The sequence below is a fragment of the Rattus norvegicus genome, chromosome 7 (assembly GCF_036323735.1).
Source record: "Rattus norvegicus strain BN/NHsdMcwi chromosome 7, GRCr8, whole genome shotgun sequence".
Lineage (NCBI taxonomy): Eukaryota > Metazoa > Chordata > Mammalia > Rodentia > Muridae > Rattus > Rattus norvegicus.
In genome coordinates this window covers 22,869,228-22,888,509 of record NC_086025.1, presented here as the reverse complement: position 1 = coordinate 22,888,509, position 19,282 = coordinate 22,869,228, and the positions used below count along the sequence as shown (strand labels likewise).

The window sequence follows — 19,282 nt, the reverse complement described above, 5'->3', positions numbered from 1 at the left end:
GTATCCAATATAAAATAAGTATACAAATGAAGTATCTGCTAATGATAGTTTAAGTGCGTGGAGTGTACATGCAAGTGAACATGTGTGTTCAGGGATACATGGAAGGCAGAGGCCAGCATCAGGTGTCTTTCTAAGACAGGGTCTCAATGAACCTAAGTCTCGTGCACTCAGCCATACTGGCTGGCCAACAAGCTGCAGGGACCCATCCTCCTGCCTCTACTCCCTATACTGGGTGGGGCTGGGGGATGCTCCACCTCATACGGCTTTTTCACACGAATTTTTGTTTGGGTCCTGGGCACCTGAACTCAGGTGCTTAAATTTGTGCTGAAAGTATTTTATCAAATGAGTCATCTCCCCATCCTGAGAAATTGCTTTACAAGTAACTATTTGGTATGCAGACAGTTTACCATCATTAGAGATAAAAGCAAGTTTGCATGCTGATGAGATGGTTAGTTATGCCGTGTCAGTTCTTACATACCTGAGTCTTGCTGAATACTTCATCCTGGAGGATTTAGAACATCCTCAATGTTTTTGAAGTTTAATGGCTATTTTGATATTATGATTATACGTACTGAGAATGCCACTTCACATAAATATGTGGACAAAATGGCAGAAGTAAATTCGGGGCCAGTCCATACATTGTTGGAAATCCTACCCTAACTCCTTCATGAGCTGAAATTCATGTAAGACTTTTGTAAAACTTAAGCAGCAATTTAAAGAGAAATTGAACATCTAGAGGCTAGCAACATGGCTCAGTGACTATTAATGCACACGCACACACACACACGTAAAACAGCAGCAACATTGGAGTGTTTGAAGGAAGGCAGGTCATCTTTATGATCACATGGCTATATAATGGATGATGTCATCGATAAATTGAATTGCCATAAAGTTTAAAAGTATTCATTATATTATGTTTAGGAAGGTAAATTAAATGTCACTAATAAAATCTCTGTCTCTTCTGCTCCCCCCACCCCATCTCCTCTGCCTCAGCCTCTCAAGTAACTAGAATTAAATGTCTATAGAGCCAGTCTTAACATTAAGGTTTCTGACCAAATATTCAATAGTAAATAATACTGATATTAGCATATTGAGTTTTTATATGTAAGTCATTCATACAGAATAATTCCTTTGTTGAAATTTTTCTTTAAGAGTCATCACATTTTTTGTCTATGTCTAATTGCTTTTTAAAAATTGAATAGGGGCTAACAGAATGGTTCCATGAGTCAAGAACTCACTATGCAAGCCAGACCACCAGAGTTCAATCCCTGGAACCTACATAAAAAGCAGGAGAACACTCACTCCACACAGTTGTCCTCTGACTACACGTGCACACCCTCACACATCACACAGTTAGCACATTGTTAATAACAATGTTAAGTGCAGCAGTCCATGGCCTCACCTGTGTTACATGAGTATTTATTTGTAATACTAGCCACCATGTAAAAACTAAACATGCTAAACTAAAACTACAGTCTTTGGAGCATGGAGATTAAGTGGAAAAAAAATCTCTTAAAACTAGTAGTTTTCAAGAATGAGTCTATAAAAATTAGTGATATAATTTTATATGTTTTAAGTTTTGGTAAGTTTTAGTTCCTGTTGTTGTTTTGAGAATCTTATTTCTAGCCTAGGCTAGCCTAGAGCACTGGGGCTTCCTGCCCTGGCTCTCACCCCCACTCCCTGTAGGTGAACTTGCTTTCCCAAGCGGACTTGTGACTGCTTGCTGTTTTCTATGTGGCTTCGCTCTCACTTGCATCCCTTGCTATGATGCGCTGTTCTATTTCCTGTAGGTTAGTGATCCAGCAAACTGTACAAAACCTGAACACACGGCTGTGGCTGCGAGAGGAATGTCACTGAAGAGCAAACCAGACTCAAGAGCAGCAGACTCCAGTGTTGCTTTGCACTCGCCATTGGCGCCTAACACTTCCAACAACAACAGCTGTATGGCGGACATGCTGTGGAAGAGCGAAGGTACAGTTACGTCTTAAATCAAAGTGAAACCTTATAACCTGGGGAGGGGATGAATTCCAGAGTTACTGAAAAAGTAGCATTACACTGTTTTGGAAGGGAGTGTAGGCGTTTGGTGTTTCATGACAGGTTTCTCTGTGCAGCCCTGGCCTTGAACTTGGAGATTGCCCTGAGTGCTGCCATTAAGGATATGCAGCCACCATCCAGAGTGTGTGTGTGTGTGTGTGTGTGTGTGTGTGTGTGTGTGTGTGTGTGTGTGTCTGTGTGTGTGTGTGTGTGTGTGTGTGTTTTGAGTGTATCTTATTGTATAGTCTTGGCTTGACCTAACAGAGATCCATCTGCCTCTGCCTCTTGAATGCTGGGATTATGTTACATGGTTTGGATAATTTTCCTCAGAGTGAACACAGTTGACAAGTTCACACGTTATAAATATGAAATTTCAGTTAGGAGAATGTTTGGTGGCACTGAGGCTGACCAGTGTGGTCACTGTGTTCGCCCCTGTGCTTGTTTTCTGGTAACTTTTTAGCGATATGAGGTTATTTGTTTATTTTACTGCTATTTCTAAAGTGCCGAGATCTGTGCTTGGTAGATAGTGGTCTTTGAGTAAATAGTGCTGTAGCAAGTGTCTGATGTGGGAATTGCATTCATACGATAGCTTACAATTTGGTGATTTTTTTTATTTGAATATTCTGTTGTATTTTGTTTTCTTTCTTATTTTTGGTGTTTTGAACAGGATCTTACTTTGTAGTCCTTGCTGACCGGGAACTCTATTGTAGCCTAAGCCAACCTAAACTTGTGGCAATCCTCCTGCCTCAGTCTAACACTGTTGTGATTCACCATGCTTAGCTCTATTTGAATATTCAGATGCCGCTGAGATATATCAAGGATTGTTTGTGATGTCACCATCTCAAATTATTTTATTAATACTGGCTTATCCTTGGAATACAAAGTAGCTTTTTAATTTTAAGACATTGCAATAGCTGTTTTAAATCTAATTGTCAGGGAGTCAAATACTACAGGATAGACATTTGCTTTATTTCTATTTTGCATCTACAGTAGATAAGCTTACTGTAGAACATTATTTGTATTCTTCTCTCATTTCATTACTGAGGCAAGAGGAGCGCGCTCCTGAGTCTCCGCTTTGCTTGTTTGGATTTTACCTTTTTGAGACTGACTCACTGATTCCTAGGCTGGCTTAGAACTTAGATGTTTCCCAGGCTACCTGGCCTCAAGCTCCTAGTTATTCTCCTGCTTCACCCTTCCCAGTACTGGGATTATAGACACCGTCCTCTATACCTGACAGGGTTACTGGCTTTCTTTTTTTTTTTTTTTTTTTAAAGATTTATTCATTTATTATATATAAGTACACCGTAGCTGTCTTCAGATACACCAGAAGAGGGCATCGGATCCCATTACAGATGGTTGTGAGCCACCATGTGGTTGCTGGGAATTGAACTCATGACCTCTGAAAGAGCAGTCATCACTGAGCCATCTCTACAGCCCAGTTACTGGCTTTCTTAATGTAAAGGGATTGTTCAGTATAGGTAATCTTACTTCTGAACTTCCAGTTTAAAATTTTTCAATTGTAAGTTTCTGCTGTACAGAGAAGTTTATATGCTGAGAACACACTTGAGCCTGAGCCTCCCAATTTCAGTAAAATTGGTTCTAAATGGTGAAGCCAAGCTTGTCCCACAGTGCCTGGCACACCACAAACACTGTCAGGGCCTGGCTGTTCAGTCAGGTTACAAGGAATGTGACATTCTTTACACGCTGTAAGAGCCAACGCTGTGTGCCTCCAGGAGTGAAGGAGTGTTCAGACTGCATGTGTGCTCGCCTTGAGAGAACCCTCTGGCTTTACCAGATGGAGGGATGGTTTAGAAAGTAGTTGGAAGAGCGGTTAGGAGTTATTTTAGGACTATCAGACAGATATGATAAAGACAACACAGTGGGTAGGACAGAGAAAAACAGTAAAGAGGCTCTCGCTCTACCCTTAGCATGTAGAAAGGTACAGTGGCTAGACTCTGCAGCCGGTTGGTTAGGAGAGGAAAATGAGTTAATAAGCCTCAGAGTGGACACTGAACTTCATCAAGATGGGACGAGAAGAGCGAGAACACATTAGGAAGAGTATTCAACTTTGAACGTAACTGAAATACTTGAGAAATATATTGGTTTACTTGATATATAGATCTGGAATCTAGGAAGCATTCTTGTCCATAAGTACAAATGTAGAAATGATCTGAAAGGTAAGTTCCCCCCAAGAGCAGAGCCCTTGTTGACATGTGCACTGCTAGATTCCCAGCAGCCCGGGTTGTACAGGCTTGACTGGTGAGTGAGTGGTGACGAGTGTTTACAGCACAGGGTGGGTGCATGGTGGCAGAGGGAAGATCTAAGAACACCAGGTAGAAAACATCACTGTAGAAGGAACCCAGCCAAGAGAGTGAGAAAAGGGCCCTTAGCTTAGGTAAGTATTGGAGGAGGCTTGGGGGTTTTGTCTCTTTCTTTACAGTGGGCACCACAGTGTGAAACTCTTTGTGTATGTATTTTTACCAATGAAGAAGTTCATGCGGCATGAACCTGCCTGTTTTCTTTCAGCATCATAGAAACATACTTAATGCCTAAGAGAAAGTCTGCAGTGTTGTCGGATGAGTGGATATAATCATAGGAAGAGACAGGATTTAAACAGAAATGTGTGGGCACCACTATGTATCCTCCACAGTGGGGAGAAGGCAGAAAATATACAAGATCATAAGCACATTTAGGACAGGAGAAAGAAGCCTCAGAGATCTGCCTTTCTCTGCCTCCCCAGCACTGGGAACTATGCCCAGGTTTTTTTTCCATGGGTTCTGGGGTTGAAATGACTGAGATATTTCCACAGCTCCCCGGGGTTTTTGGTCATTTTTATCATGATAAATACACATAATACAGAATATGTTGAAGAGTTTGGTGTCATTTAATGCCCTGTATTAACTGTTTTAATATGTCTGAGTGATTGTTTAATGGTTAACCGGTGGTTTGATTTTCAGTTGACGAAATATGTGCTCTGCCTGCAACTAAGATCAGCCGTGTAGAGGCACATGCTGCAGCAACACCATTTTCTGTAAGTTTATGACCTGGTGGCCATACGTGTTGTAAATGGGAATGTGTGTTTAAATGAAAATGGTCTCAGGTTTCATGTAGTAAGGAATTGATATAAATTTAGAAGCAGATGGGAGAGTAGGAAATTTCATGTTTATTGAAAAAGATTGATACAATAATAATGTATATTTTGGGGCCCCAGTTTTGATGTAAAAAAGTACTTAATACACATGTTCATATTCTCAGTGTATCAGCTCACATGTACCCTCAACTGCCAGGTCACTCTGTGGGAAGTGAGGCCACAGATAGCTTTGGTGTCCCTCTCCGTGCTTTCTCTGTTTTATTTTAAGTGAGCACGCACATGTCTGTCAGTGTAAATGACATTAATGGCTGGAAGATGGGACTTGCCATGGAACAGACGTGCTTGGGTAGCTGCTTCCTAGCCGCACAGCAGAACTTGGCAATAACTGATGGGTGTATGTGCAGGCCAGCTCAGAACTCTGACATCAAGTTGTTTTATGGATGGCCGTAATGGACCTGCATATCCTCAAACTTAAATGCTTGCAGAGGATTGCCTTTTTGTATAAATATGAGGATCATACATACATACCGGTGTTAGGGTTTCTGAGTCATTCAGAATTGTCTGTAGTTTTTTTGTTTGGGGGATTTTAGTCATATATCTTCCTTCATCCGTGTTCACCTTTCCAGCATGTCAGTCTGTGTTTGTAGACTCTTCTCAGGGAAGGATTATTAAATGGAAAGATGTTTCTTCTGAATCTGACTGTGGTTCATCAGCCACAGTTGTGTCTGTTATTTCAGTGTGAGTCAGCGCCTTCTCAGCACTGCTGAAGAGTTTTTACAGCTTTAGCAAATGACTTGTTTAAAGCTGCTCCTGACCATCAGACTCTTCTAGTTAGTTCACTTGTCAGCTAGTTAAGACAGAGGTAACTGAAGGGCACACTGGTTTTGAGCTTCTGCAAGCAGCGTGCCGTTCGTAAGAAGGCGGCCTTAAAGACTAGGTCCAGGATATGTACGGCTCACCCCAGAAGGAGGCTTAGATTAAAGTCTGTTTGTAAAGCAAGTAAGGTAAAGCTGCTACTCCACGCCCACTTTAGTCTATACTGAAGCACGTTCAAGTTGCGTTTTAGTTTTGAACTTTTTTCTCCTTTTAGGTTTGGAGAAGCACAGGTATTTCACATACAAAGGTCACTGGATCTCCGCTTGTTTGTGTGAACCTAGAGGGAAGAGGCAGTTTGAGATGGAGTTTTCTCCCTGCTCCTTTGGAGTAGATGTAGCATTTCTCTAAAGGGGCTGCACTTTCTGTGGGTCTCTGATGGACAGACAGGCAGCAGGCATCTTTACTTGTCTCTGCTGAGGAAGCATGCTGACCTACCCAGGTTGACGGTAGCAGCTCCTGGTGCCGAGTACCCCTTGCACTCTCTGTCAGATGGGCGTCCTTTCTCCATTGGCGGTTGACCTAGTCTGCTAAGACCTGTTTACTGTGAGCTTGTAATGTGTGTGTCCGTCCATGTGCATACTTGCAGATCACTGCATGGGATCACTTAAGTCTTGACAGTTCTGTGCTCAATGCAGTCTTCATAAATTTTCCTTTCTCTGAAATTAGAAAGAGACACCTTCAAATCCAGTGGCCATTTTGAAAGCAGAGCAATGGTGTGATGTGGGGATTTTTAAAAACAATACAGCTTTGGTGAGCCAATTTTATTTGCTACCAAAAGGAAAACAAAGTATGTCAAAGGTAACTATTGATAAATTTTCTATATTTTGAGAGCTGAGAATGTAACTGTGGCAGAATGCATGTCTAGCATGTATGTGAATTTGGCTACAACTCCAACACTTGAAAAAGCAAGCTAAATATACAGCAAGTGAATTGTGGTCCTGGGAAGTGGATTGCTTTGGTAACTGTCATTGAGGTCATTTGAAGGCATGAAGTTGGGATCTTCCCACAGTGTTACTGGGAGTGCTGTATATATACCCATCTTGCTTTTGTAAATATGGCACCTGTCAGTTTAAACTAGTCTGCATGAACTAAGGTGTTTGTTTCTCTTTTGAGAGAGTCTCATGTAGCTGGGCTAGCCTCAAACTTCTTAGGTAGCCATTTACTAAGATTACAAGTATAATTGAGCTGGGTTCCAAGGCCTAAAGATCTGATCTGGTCAGGTAAAGTAAGGGTTTGAAAAATGTCTCAGGTGGGCGGTGTTGGTGCGTGCCTTTAATTCCAGCACTCAGGCAGTCAGATCTTTGAGTTGGAGGCAGCCTGGTCTGAAAAGTGAGTTCTGGGACAGCCAGGGTGACATAGAGAAACCTTGTCTTGAACAAAACAACAAAAAAAGCCTGCTTCAGGTTGGGTGATGGTGGCAGCCACCTTTGATCCCAGCTCTCACGAGGCAGAGGCAAGCAGATGTCTGTGAGTTGGAGGTCATCCTGGTTTCCATAGTTCTAGGACAGCCAGAGCTACTGTCTCCCATACTGTTGCACCTGATCATTTCAGATGCGGGCTACCCAGACCAGCCTGTATGTCACTTATCAGTTTAGCTTCTGTAACAGAACCTTTGGCATTCTGCCCTCTTTTTCACATTAAATATTTTCAGTTCTTGATAAAAATGAAAATTCTTGTAAACGAACATCACTTTTATGGCTAATGAGATTCCTGGTTGAAGCTGAATCCATGTCCATATAAAGATATATCCACATGTAAAAGCATGTTAACTGCCTAATTTTTCTCAAAACTTAATTTTTATTTTCTTAATTAAGAAAACCTGCAGCAAGGACATTTGAATTTCTTTTTTTTTACTTTGTTTTTGTTTTGTTTTGTTTTATATTTTTATAGAATATAAGGACAGGGTTTCTTTGTGTAGGCCTGGCTATCCTGGAACTCTGTAGACCAGGCTAGCCTTGAACTCAGATCTGCCTGCTTCTGCCTCCCTCGTGTTGGGATTAAAGGTGTGTGCCACCACTGCCCAGCTGTGTTTGAATTTTTAGTTTTGTCATTCTTCAGTGTTAACTGGGCAGGTCAGTTGTGTCCCCTGAGACCAGGCTTCCACACAGTGTGATGGTCCAGTGGCACTGGGTCTAGCATAGGCCTGATGGCTGGGCAGAAGGGAGGACTGCAAAGTTGGGTACAGATGCTGAGGTAGAAACCACCCAAGAGGATGTCACCATTTAACATTTATGTCTCATCCTGAACAGAGTCTTTAAATACACACACGTTAGTCACTCCTTTTCTGCTAAGCTTGCTTGGCTGTCTCTAAAGGGCAGTGCTCCTAGGAGGACCATTATATGACAGCAGTCTGGGGTTCTTCTCCCAGTTAATGAGTTCACATGGGGACTGGAGGTTTGTTCTGTTTATTGTGATAACAGCTCTCATTTTAATTTTTGTTTTTCCCCCCTGCCTCTGCTGCCTCCCATGTGCAGAATCCCCTTGCCTTTCTCCGTATAATGTGAGTCAGGTCACCTTTCCTCTGGATAAGAGCCCCTCATTCAGGCCTGGGCTTCCTGAGCTCTGCATTAGAGTATCACTCTCTGTGCAGTAAAGGGACATATGTTAAGGAACTGGACCCTTAAAATACACTCATTCTTAAAGAGCGTTGTTGTTTACTAGAGACAGACTGTAGCTCTGAAGTGGAAATGCACCTTTTCTCTGACTTCTGTATGTTTCCATTCCAGGTAGGAAATGCAGACGTACCCGACTACAGTTTGCTTAAGAAACAGGACCTTGTTCCAGGAACAGTCTATAAATTCAGGGTTGCTGCAATCAATGGTTGTGGAATAGGCCCTTTCAGTAAACTCAGTGAATTTAAAACATGTATCCCTGGTTTCCCTGGAGCTCCTTCTACAGTCCGCATTTCTAAGGTAGTCTGTCAGGCCCAGCAAGACTGGACTGTGGTTCAGATGACGTGTCTTCTGTGTGAGACGTTCATAGTAGCACTTATGAAAGATACCTAAAGAGGTGGATTAAACATTAAACGTTGGTTTTGGTAGCCACACCTGGCATTTTTGAGTACCAGATGGAAAGTTGGGTTATAATATGCAAAGCACAGAAGGACTAGAAGTCAGTGTGTATCGTCTTGCTTACATCACCCAGAGTTCATTCTGCAGAGTTCTAGATTTTAGAGCATATGAAACAGGGTTACATTTTATAATAAGCCTTGATCTTGGTTAAGAAGGAAAATGCCCTTTGGGGGTGGGTAGGACAGTAAGCCTGGGTATTTAAGCCGTGCTTTGATTGTGAGAAGCGCGTGTACTGTAAAGCCAGTTCAGGTAGAGCTGTGTCAGCAGGAAGGGCTCTATCTAGTGAGCGACCACCAAAGGAAGGCTCTGTCTTGTAAAGGCACAGGTGATACTAGAGAGAGCTGGAGAGCCTTCACCTGTCCTCCTCTTTTCTAGAATGTTGAAGGTATCCACCTTTCCTGGGAGCCTCCAACGTCACCCTCTGGAAATATTCTGGAATACTCAGCTTACTTGGCTATCCGCACAGCACAGGTGCAAGACAATCCCAGCCAACTCGTGTTCATGAGGATCTACTGTGGTCTGAAGACCTCGTGCATAGTGACTGCTGGACAGCTGGCAAACGCGCACATTGATTACACGTCCAGACCTGCCATTGTGTTCAGAATATCAGCAAAGAATGAAAAGGGCTACGGACCCGCCACGCAAGTCCGATGGCTTCAAGGTAACAGTAAAAAAGCCCCTTTGAGTTGAGTTGTTTTTACTAAAGCTGTTGTAATCGTTATTTATTAGAAACTGTTATAAACATCTGTTCTTTGAGAGTATTCCCTGACTGTACTTCTAGCAGTTATGAATTTGAGTTTGTAAGTTGTTCTTAAAATGTATTTGCTCACTTCTAGATCCAAATAAAGATAGAAAGAAGCAAAGACTGAAAATTAGTATATGGATTCTTCCTTACCCATAGAGCTACTTACAAAGGACAAATAGCACAATGAAGAAAAGGCCGTAAGGTGTTTGCCCCTTTTCTTTTCTGAAGGCTGTGTAACTCAGTCATTCTGCGGCTACAGAAATGAGTTTAGTCACTGGCTGGTGTACACTCGCTGTGGTGGGTGTTTCTCATGTTGTAAATGCCCGATCTGAGTAGCTGCCGGCCTTATTTCAGGAGCAGTGGTCTTCTATCGCTGTGTCCCAGTGCAGGGGATCTGTGATACCGAGTTCAGCAGTCACCTTACTCCCTCATCTTCAGTTACCACAGGCCTGAGCAATTAAAGAGGAAAGGCAAGTTCAGCGACTCTGCTTTTGATTTTTAAAATTATTTTCTGAGAATCCCAGCAAAATACAAAAAGGATAGTGGACTGTCCTGATTTGTGTCTGACCAAGATATCAGAATGTATCTTTAACTAAAGCACTTACTGTGTCTGGCCTTCAATTTCTTCACTAGCAAGTGAGGGGGTTAGGAAATTCTCCTTTGAAGTCCCTTTCAGCCCTAAATGTTCCTGTGCTCCCTGAGAGTTGGGTAAATCCTGACACTGTCATGGGACAGCAGTCTTAATGGCTTTAACTGCTTTCTTGTCACTTCATTAAAGATCAGAGAGTATGTCCTCCTCTTGAAGAAAGAAAGAAGCACCTTCAGGACGCAGGTTTTTACACAGTGTTTTAAACATTTGTAAGATCTTTATAAATGCTCTAGATGTTTTATTTTTGAATTATTTTTACCTCAAAATTGTATAAGCTTTTTTATATCAGAAAGAAAGCACTAGAGGCTGCTTCAGGCTCCTTGCCACCTTAGAGATGTAGGAAGCCGGAGACCACTGGGCTGCAGGTAACTTACTTTACACCGTTTGAAGCGTCCTAGTCTGACTGCTGAGTCAGTGCGGAAGTGCAGTTGTGAAGTGACTCCAGAGAGAGAACAACTGCAGAAAGACAGTCAGGCCGAGAGCACAGGCCCAGCTCCCTCAGCGACACAGTCTCAGGCCAGCTTAGGATGACTGAGTAGCTGTGCCCTCCAACCTTATGTGTACTGTGCCCAGTGAAGATGAATATGATTGTGAAGAATTGATATATATGCCAGTTACTAACTTAAAGTGTATAGAATATTTTAATATATAATTTTTTGTAAAGAACTGGGATTTTTATACTACAGTATTTGTAATTAATGTGTCTCATTAATTAAATTTCTCTTGAAGAAAATATGCAAACTATTAGACACATGAGTGGCTTCTGAACTCTAAGGATAAAATAAATGCACTACTGTGGTGTTGCTAGAATACCTTTTGTGGGGCACATGAATCCTTGCTCATTAAAGGGTACTTTCCAAGCAGTGTTTACAAGGAGGCCTCTGGTTGGTTATTCCAGCAGCTCCCACGGGGAGAGCATCACTCTGCCTTCCTTTAATTGGTGTGCTTTGCTTTGGCAGCGCTTGCTCTTTTGCACTAGTGGACTTAAACTGACCTCATTGTTGTGTTTGTAATCATTTGTGCAGCTTCCATGATGTGTCCCATAGAAGCTAAACATGTCTTAACCAAAGTTACATGTATGCAGATTTGCACATATCAGATAGTAGGCTTTGTCATATGTGTTCGCTCAGCTAAGAAGAGTAGCCAACTTTAGAAAGCGTATGTTTTTTTTTTTCCTTTCTTTTTTTCGGAGCTGGGGACCAAACCCAGGGCCTTGTGCTTGCTAGGCAAGCACTCTACCGCTGAGCTAAATCCCCAACCCCTAGAAAGCATATGTTTTAAGCCCAGTTACTTTACTAGAAAACTTTTGACTTCCAATCCTATTTTCTGCATTAATTAACAGTTTGCATCTTGAAAACATCTTCTTATTAAGGAATAAGTTGATTTAAAGCAGACTAGAACATCTGGGTTTTCGTGTGTGTACATTTTTACCTATTTAGTATGTGGTTTAGATTATTTTGCTTAAAGGCATCACCATCTATTCTGAACCAGGAGGCAGACATGAGCCCATGGTTCTAATATACGATTTGCTTCTTTGAGGAAGGGTGGCCTTTCTATGCTCAGCAAGTTGTTAAAGTAATAAACCATTTTACCTCGAGAATTGCCCAAATTGTATTTTTTTCCATTGGCATTACTTCCTTAAGCATAAATCATGTTTGTTTCTGTCATGGGACTGGTAGCTGAAAGATACCCTTAGCAGATACGTGTGGCTTTGCTGTTAGCAGTTCATACGGTGCTAGAACTGCATGTCTGTGGAGTGAGTAGCGCGCCTGTCATGCCGACGTGACACGTGAGCACCGGTAGCTTCTAAGGACTGGCACATCGTGCAGCTGCGATCTTCATCACCAAGGCAGACCTTGGGGTTTTTGTCTTTTTTTTTTTTTTTTTTTTTTTTTTTTTTTTTTTTTTGTGCTAGAGATTGATCTTGGGGCCTGGGCAACTAGGCTAGTGTTGTAACAGCAAGCTGCAGCACAGCCCGGGTAGGTAACTCTTCTAGGAGGAGTTCCTCTCACTTCCGTTCCTTCCTTTTGTCTCTGAGCTGTATAGCTAGCTGTCTGTGTGTCACAAGCCTCTTCCATGTGTTCTAGACTTTGGTTCACATAAGAAGCAAAAATATTGTTGATACTGCATGCTCTTAGAATTATATTTTTTAAACACTGTATTGATCTGGTGTTTTTAGTTTAGCAGATTGTTTGGCAGTTTAACTAGAAGTAAGCTATATATAGACTCCGTCTGTATTAAAAACTAAAGCGATCCGACTGCATGTCTGGGCCCCGTCGCTCCATCACCACTCACAGTGCAGTCGTCTGGCAAGCAGCGTCTGTTGCCCATTATTTCAAAGACTCGCTTCTGCGTAGAGTGTCTGCTGTGACTAAGGGTTTTCTTTAATGATAGCATATTAACATAAAGACCACTTGTCACACTCTGGAGGGGTCAGTATGTGAGGCTCCTGTCGTCATCTGCTCCTACATGGAGAGGGAGACTGAGTGGGCTCGGTCTTTGCCCATTCGAAGTGTAACTGTTGTGTTTGCCAAGACTGATTTCAGGCAGTTCTGTGTATCGTGTACCAGTGATATGTAAAATAAAGCACCCTTTTCTACGAAAGTTACAAGTGTTACTCTTTCTTTGACACAAAGTGTACAGTGGCAGAGCCTCTGGACACTCACGGGACACAGCAGGTCTCTCACCTAGGATGGGCTCTCAGGAACTGAACTGAAGTAGGCTGTGCTCAGGGGTCACGTTCTTCAGGGGTTGGTGGTCATTTACCCCTCCCGTATTACAGCTGTGCAGGTGAAACAGACAGCTGTCTCTGAGGAGAACGTAGGCCTGGTCCACCACTCCATGTCTTGTTTGCTTTCTGGAAACTTCCTCACATGCTTTTTGTTCAGCACCCGGTCCTGCCCTGCTACTTCCTTGCAATGCTTTAGCAAAAATCTGGTATAATGCTGCCATCCCCAGATCTAGGGGCTCTTACCTCACACTTGATCTCTTCACAGGAGCGAGCCCACATCGCCTTTCTTCACACACGTCCTCCTGTCTGTAACCCACATTTCCACTCCCACCATTTTTACTAACTTGACCAGACTGGCCACCCTTCCCTGACCTCCTACACCTCCAGGGAGCTCTGACTGCTGTAGTAAATATGTCTGCCTCCTCAGTTTCAGATGGCATCTGACTGGTCATCATTGTCTGGCTTCCCTCCCTGAGGCTGAGTGTGTGAGCAGAGCCTGAGTCTGTTCTCTCTTCCATACCGAGCAGTCAGTGCTACCTAATACCTTAACAGGCAAACAGAGAAATCTACCACCTCAAATCAGGATCAAAAATGGGGTGGTTTTGAAGGAGAGTGGTTTTAGTGTTTAATAATGGTAGTTTAATAATCTGAAGGAAATACACTCTTTAGTTTTCTCTTGCCTCACCCCTCACTGTTTCCTAACTAAGGGCAAGATAGAAAATGAGTTTAGGAGGGAGATGCTAGGACCTCTCAAAAGAGAAGGTCCTGATCTGAAGTCACCGCAGCGTTTAATGACATCAGCAGACAGAGACTAGCGCTAATCTCTGGTGTTTAATGAGATCAGCAGACAGACAGACACTAGCGCTAATCTCTGGTGTTCGTTTGTTTTGAGACAGGATCTCACTAAACAGCCACGGGTGTCTTGGAGCTTACCATATAGACAGAAACTGGCCTCATCTACCCACCTGGCTCTGCCTCCAAGGTGTTGGGATCAAAGGCACCACACAGGGCAGGAGTCAGTCTCATGTCACTGCTAAGCGGACTAGGCAAGGTGCTGTTAGGTTTGGTTGAGACAAGGTCTCATTCTGTAACCTAGACTGACTTTAAACTCATGGTAATCCTCTGCCTGAGCCTCTCAAGTGCTGGCTTTCCAGCCCAAGTTACATATAATGTAGGATTCTTACTCTCAGGGAAGTAGGGTGACCTTGGCCTTTCTCCCCTCAGTCTAGGGATGGTTAAAAGTCCGTGTACTTGTGTATTTCTGTAACTACAATGTTTTATGCTGAGCATGCATGGAAAACCAAACTGTAGTGTTCTGGGAGAAATTAAAAAACAGGTTCTGTCAGCTGAATGAAAGCCGTAAAATCTTAGGATAGTTAGCCTCTGTGTTCCAAACAGCTCTTCCTTCGTCTTCCTGTCAGTGTGGTGTTGCTGTCCTTTGCAGAATCACATTTTAAAAAAAAAGTGTCTGCAGAAGGGGTCATCAGAAACTGAACATGCTCACATCTAATAAAAAAGCATGGCAGGGACTTGGCAAAGTTTAGAAGCTCCCAGAGTTTGGTGCAAAGCCCTCCAGTTGCAGTTTGACACCTCCTTCATTCCAGATCAAATGCGGTGAGAGCCTGGGTTTTGAAGCGGGCTGGGTGTGCGTGTGTCAGCATGTTTGTTGTTTCTAGATAGCCAGAGCAGTGCCTGCAACTTCTGATGGTTGCTGTTATGGTGAGTAGAGCTGAAGAGGCCTTGGGCTCCTTCACTGCCTCCCCTAGGCTGCCCTGCCCCCCACTCTGTAACCCAAGAAGAAAAGCTTAACTGTTTCACGGACTCTTCAGTCTTTCAGAATTTCTGAATCGAGGACCAAAGTTTTTACTAATTTCCCGAACTAGGAGAAGTTGTCCCTTAATGGCTGCAAGTCCACAGATGGGCACAGACAGGGATGTTGGCAGACAGTCTCTAGAAACAGTTTTTTACATGCCCAGAGGGGAGCTGCCCCTAATGACCATGGAGAGGCAGTTGAGAACAGCCATCCAATGCCCAGGGTTTAGAACTGTGTATGCAAACAGATGCACCATTTGGAGAGTGTGCCTGGGCAATGCCATTCAGTAACGAGGTACAGTGTACTTCACAGTTCATCAGAACCCTAGGCTAGCCGAGACCTTAGACACTCCAGTCTGGCCTTGAACTTGCAGTCCCACCGAGCCTGGCTCGTTATCTGCTTTATAGAAGTAACTATACACAGTGGGCAAGCCACTCCCACAGACGCAGCGGTGGCCGGGGGTGTCATCGAAAAACCAGCCATCCAGCCCGGATTGTTTACTGTGTCATGGTGTTTACTGTGTTACATGTTTACTGTGCCATTGCTGTTGCCTGCCTCAGACTTGTACCGCAGCATGCCACTGACATGGCAGTGTCGTCTTGTGTGGTGGAGTAGAGCCCAACTCCACACCTGTTCTGTCTAAAAGCATTGGCAATGAGACAGTGCGTGCGGACTGTAAACTGTATATATGCTAAAAAAAAAAAAATAATAATAAAGTGAGGCTTACCAGACTTTCGCTTACCTGCCCAGAAACACCGTCTACCCCTCCCCCTTCACATAGATTATGCAGTGCAAATGTTCTATCATACATGTGTATGTTCTTAATAAAATGTCTAGATATACCTGGTTCTGAAGTCGTATGTAAAAGGAGTCATGATGTACGTATTGCGTGACATATTCTCTGGAATTTTCTTAGATTCACACTCATGCTTATGCACATGACCGTCTTGCGCGTCTTCCCGTCTGTGTATTATACTCCAGTGTATCACTGTGCTACAGTTGTATGCGGTCTTTTGTCTACCAGAAGTTGGATTATTATTCAGACCTTTGCTACTGAAGACCTTCTGCGCAGCTGCCGTGAACGCGCAGTTCCTTGTCATATCCGTGTCGGGAACAGTGACTGGGACATGCTCAGTAAATGCTTGAGGCATGGATAGCTTCTTGTACCCACTTCCCCGTGTGTGCAAGAGCTCTGTGTTGGTTGTCTTTGACATATTATACTGTGTTCAGTAACCACACCTGTAAGAGGGTCTTTGAGGACGGCCTTTCATCACAGCAGAGACACTGTCCTTTTCACCGCTCTCCCCAGGTATCAGTGTTGTCCTGAGGTGTAGCAGCACAGCTAAGACCCCCTCAAGCATAGGGTGGTGATATGTGTCTGTGAGTCTCCATTTCTCATGTGGGAAGCACTAACCCTTCATGTGCTGTAGCTTGAGTACCTCAGTAATTTCCAAGAGTGTTAGCCTTCAGAGACCACAGATTGGGATACCACAGCTCGCAGGCGTTCTGTGGTGCTGAGCTGGGCTCTGAGGGCTCTCACTGCGAGTGTCCCTGCCGTTCTTGGAGCCACGCCTTGGCGATACTTGTTCTTGGCTGTTAGTACTTGCCAGTTAGGTGTGTGGTACACAGTACTTCGTGTTGGGTTTAATTTGCGTTTCCCTTATTACTGATGGAATAATTCTCCATATATGGCCCTCTTCTGTGAAATACTGCCTCTTGCCCGTGTTTGTTTTCATTGACACATATGGTTTCTATATATATATTCTGGATGTCAGTCCTTTGCATATGGAACATACGTTTCCTACCAAATTTGTACATTATCTTCTGTAGTTGTGTTGAATGTGCTAATCAACTGGAGAACGTTTGCATCTTTCTGATGTGTTTTCCCAGTCAGGAGCATTTTATGTCTCCCCTCCACTGATTAAGCTTTCTTTAATGTCTTCCAATAAACAAGTGTTCCCCACAAAAGCCTCTGTTTTACGTTCGATTTCTCTGTAGGAATTGCGTGCGTGCGTGCGTGCGTGCGTGCGTGCGTGCGTGTGTGTGTGTGTGGTGTGTGCGCACATGCGCCCGCCTATGCATGTCTGAGTGCATGTGCATTGTTTTATTTTGAGACAGGGTTTCTCTCTGTAGCCCAGGCTGTCCCCGAACTTGCCTTGTAGACCAGGCTAGCCTCACACAGGTCCACCTGCCTGACTCCTGAGTGCGTACCTGACGAGTTTCATCCGTCTAACACAGTGGGGAGTAATTTCATACTTCTCTTCTAGTCATGGAGACTGAAGGTCCAGCAAGCAGCCCAGTTCTCCCCAGTACTGACCTATCCAGCTGCCTTTGAGCTTTTGTTGTATTTGGTTGGATTTTTGAGGTAAGGTCTATGTAGCTTTGACTGTCCTGAAACTCACTGTGTAGATCCCGCTGGCCTCAAACTCAGGAGATCCTTGTCTCTGCCTCGCACGTGTTGGTGTTAAAAGCATGTGCCGCCACCGCTGGCAAGCCTTAATGCCCATCTCCCCGTTATGGCTGTTTGGTTCCCGTCCTTATTTGACTACGTCACCGGGCAGGACCTGCAGTACAGCATTGGCCTTACTATGAATAGTTACTGAGTTACAATGAATGTTGCTTTCTGCATCTGTACATGACTGTTCTGAAGTACTAAGCTAAACTTTAATTCTTAGTATAAACTCAGCTTAGTCATGGTATGTGTCCTAATTTATGGATGAACTCAATTTCCATGTTTTAAGAATAGCAAGTGCCTTCACCCGCCAAGCAGGCATTCTGCCAACCCTATTAAGATTTTTAAATCTTTTTATTATTTTGCTTTCTTTTTTTATTTAGTGTTTGGGGTTATTAAAAAGGTATGTTGTCTAGGCTACTTCCCAGATGAAGTTTAACGATGTAATTTTTTTTTCTTTTTTTTGGAGCTGGGGACCGAACCCAAGGCCTTGCGCTTCCTAGGCAAGCGCTCTACCACTGAGCTAAATCCCCAACCCCTTAACGATGTAATTTACTGTTGATACAAACTGCCTTGCTTGGCTTTTTGAGACAAGGTCTCTTAGTATACAGCCAGAGATGAGCTCGCGCTCTGATCTTTCTAACTCTACCTCCCAAGTGTCCCAACATGACACCTAGCACTGTATGGTGCTTTACTATGGGAGCACTGGCCTGTATGTATGGTAGCACTGCAGTGTGGGAGATGGGAGACACAGTGGGTGAACAAGTGTTAAGCCAGGGGTGAGGGCACCTCTCACTGGCCATGGGTCCTGTCTCCACCCCTAGCACTGTGATTATGGCCATTGAGGCTGTGTGCTCAGTTTGTAGTGCTCCTGGGACCTGAACCAGTCTGCATGCATGAGTAGCAAGACTAACCATTGAACCAGCCTCCCAAGGAAACATTTCCAAGCTGTTTCTCCAGAGTCAGAAATGGACCTGACGTTCCTTTAAATGGCTCAGATGTCCCCTTTGTTTTGTTTCTTAAACTGGGGAAGAGGGGATAGACTTGTCAGATCCCTGACATCTGCAGACCCAGGTGCTTGAGAGCCAGACACCCACACTGTGCAAGAGCAGGAAGCAGCCCTAACCACTGAGCCCTCAGCCCCTTGCACCTTTGTTTTGAGCAAGCGTCTTACTTTGTAAGGTGCTGGGCCCATCAGCGGCATGCCGCCAGGCTGCTGTTCCCATGTGCATGGGCTTCCTGACAGAGAGCTTCTGCTTATGCCTTGCCTAGAATTTGTGCGGCCGTGAGAGTGGTCAGAAGACAAAGCTGCAAGCTTGCTCTCTTCCCTCATCCTGTGGGTAGGGGACTGAACTCTGTCCCAGCCTTGGTGGCATGCGTCTTCCTGGCCTGGCCCCAAGAAACCTGTATCAACTCAGTAGTCAAGAGTCAGAACTGCCTTTCATCGCACACACTCTTGGAGCAAGTGCAAAAGCAGGGCAGAAACATACCACAGACTCTCGCTGCTCTCAGAAGCACCTGACTTATACCTGAGGGGACAAAGGCCACGCCACTGTTTGTTGTAGTTCAGGACCGTGTGCGTGGTGCCGTGTGCACACCGTGTCTATGCAGTACTGAGGGACGCAGTCTGAACAGGTAAGGGAGCCAGAGAGAGAACGTTACAGCGTCATCTGCAGCTGTGGGATGGCCTGGAGGTGGGGGTTGGCCTTGAACTCTGTTGCTCTTGCTCCCACTCTACAAAGTCTGGGGACGACGGTTATTGCCACCACACCATCCAGAAACGCTCAGGGACTAGGGTCTCAGCACCCTACTGTTCCGCT

General features: G+C 44.0%; 1 protein-coding gene across 4 annotated transcripts in view; it reads left to right on the top strand.

Annotated features, from left to right (window-relative positions):
* Positions 1-13,070, top strand: part of Hcfc2 (host cell factor C2) — a 31,952-nt gene extending 18,882 nt beyond the window's left edge. For 2 of the 4 annotated variants that reach the window (XR_005486622.2, XM_039079039.2), the window contains exon 9: positions 1,791-1,928. Coding sequence is in view for 3 of the 4 variants with exons in the window: in XM_039079039.2 (XP_038934967.1) it covers positions 1,791-1,795 (5 nt within the window). In the remaining variant the exon portion in view is untranslated. Of the gene's footprint in view, positions 1-1,790; positions 1,972-4,991; positions 5,066-6,667; positions 6,800-8,727; positions 8,914-9,447 lie in introns of those variants that run through there. The other 2 variants (NM_001008357.1, XM_039079037.2) reach the window with 2 other exon arrangements.
* The last annotated feature ends 6,212 nt before the right edge of the window (positions 13,071-19,282 follow it).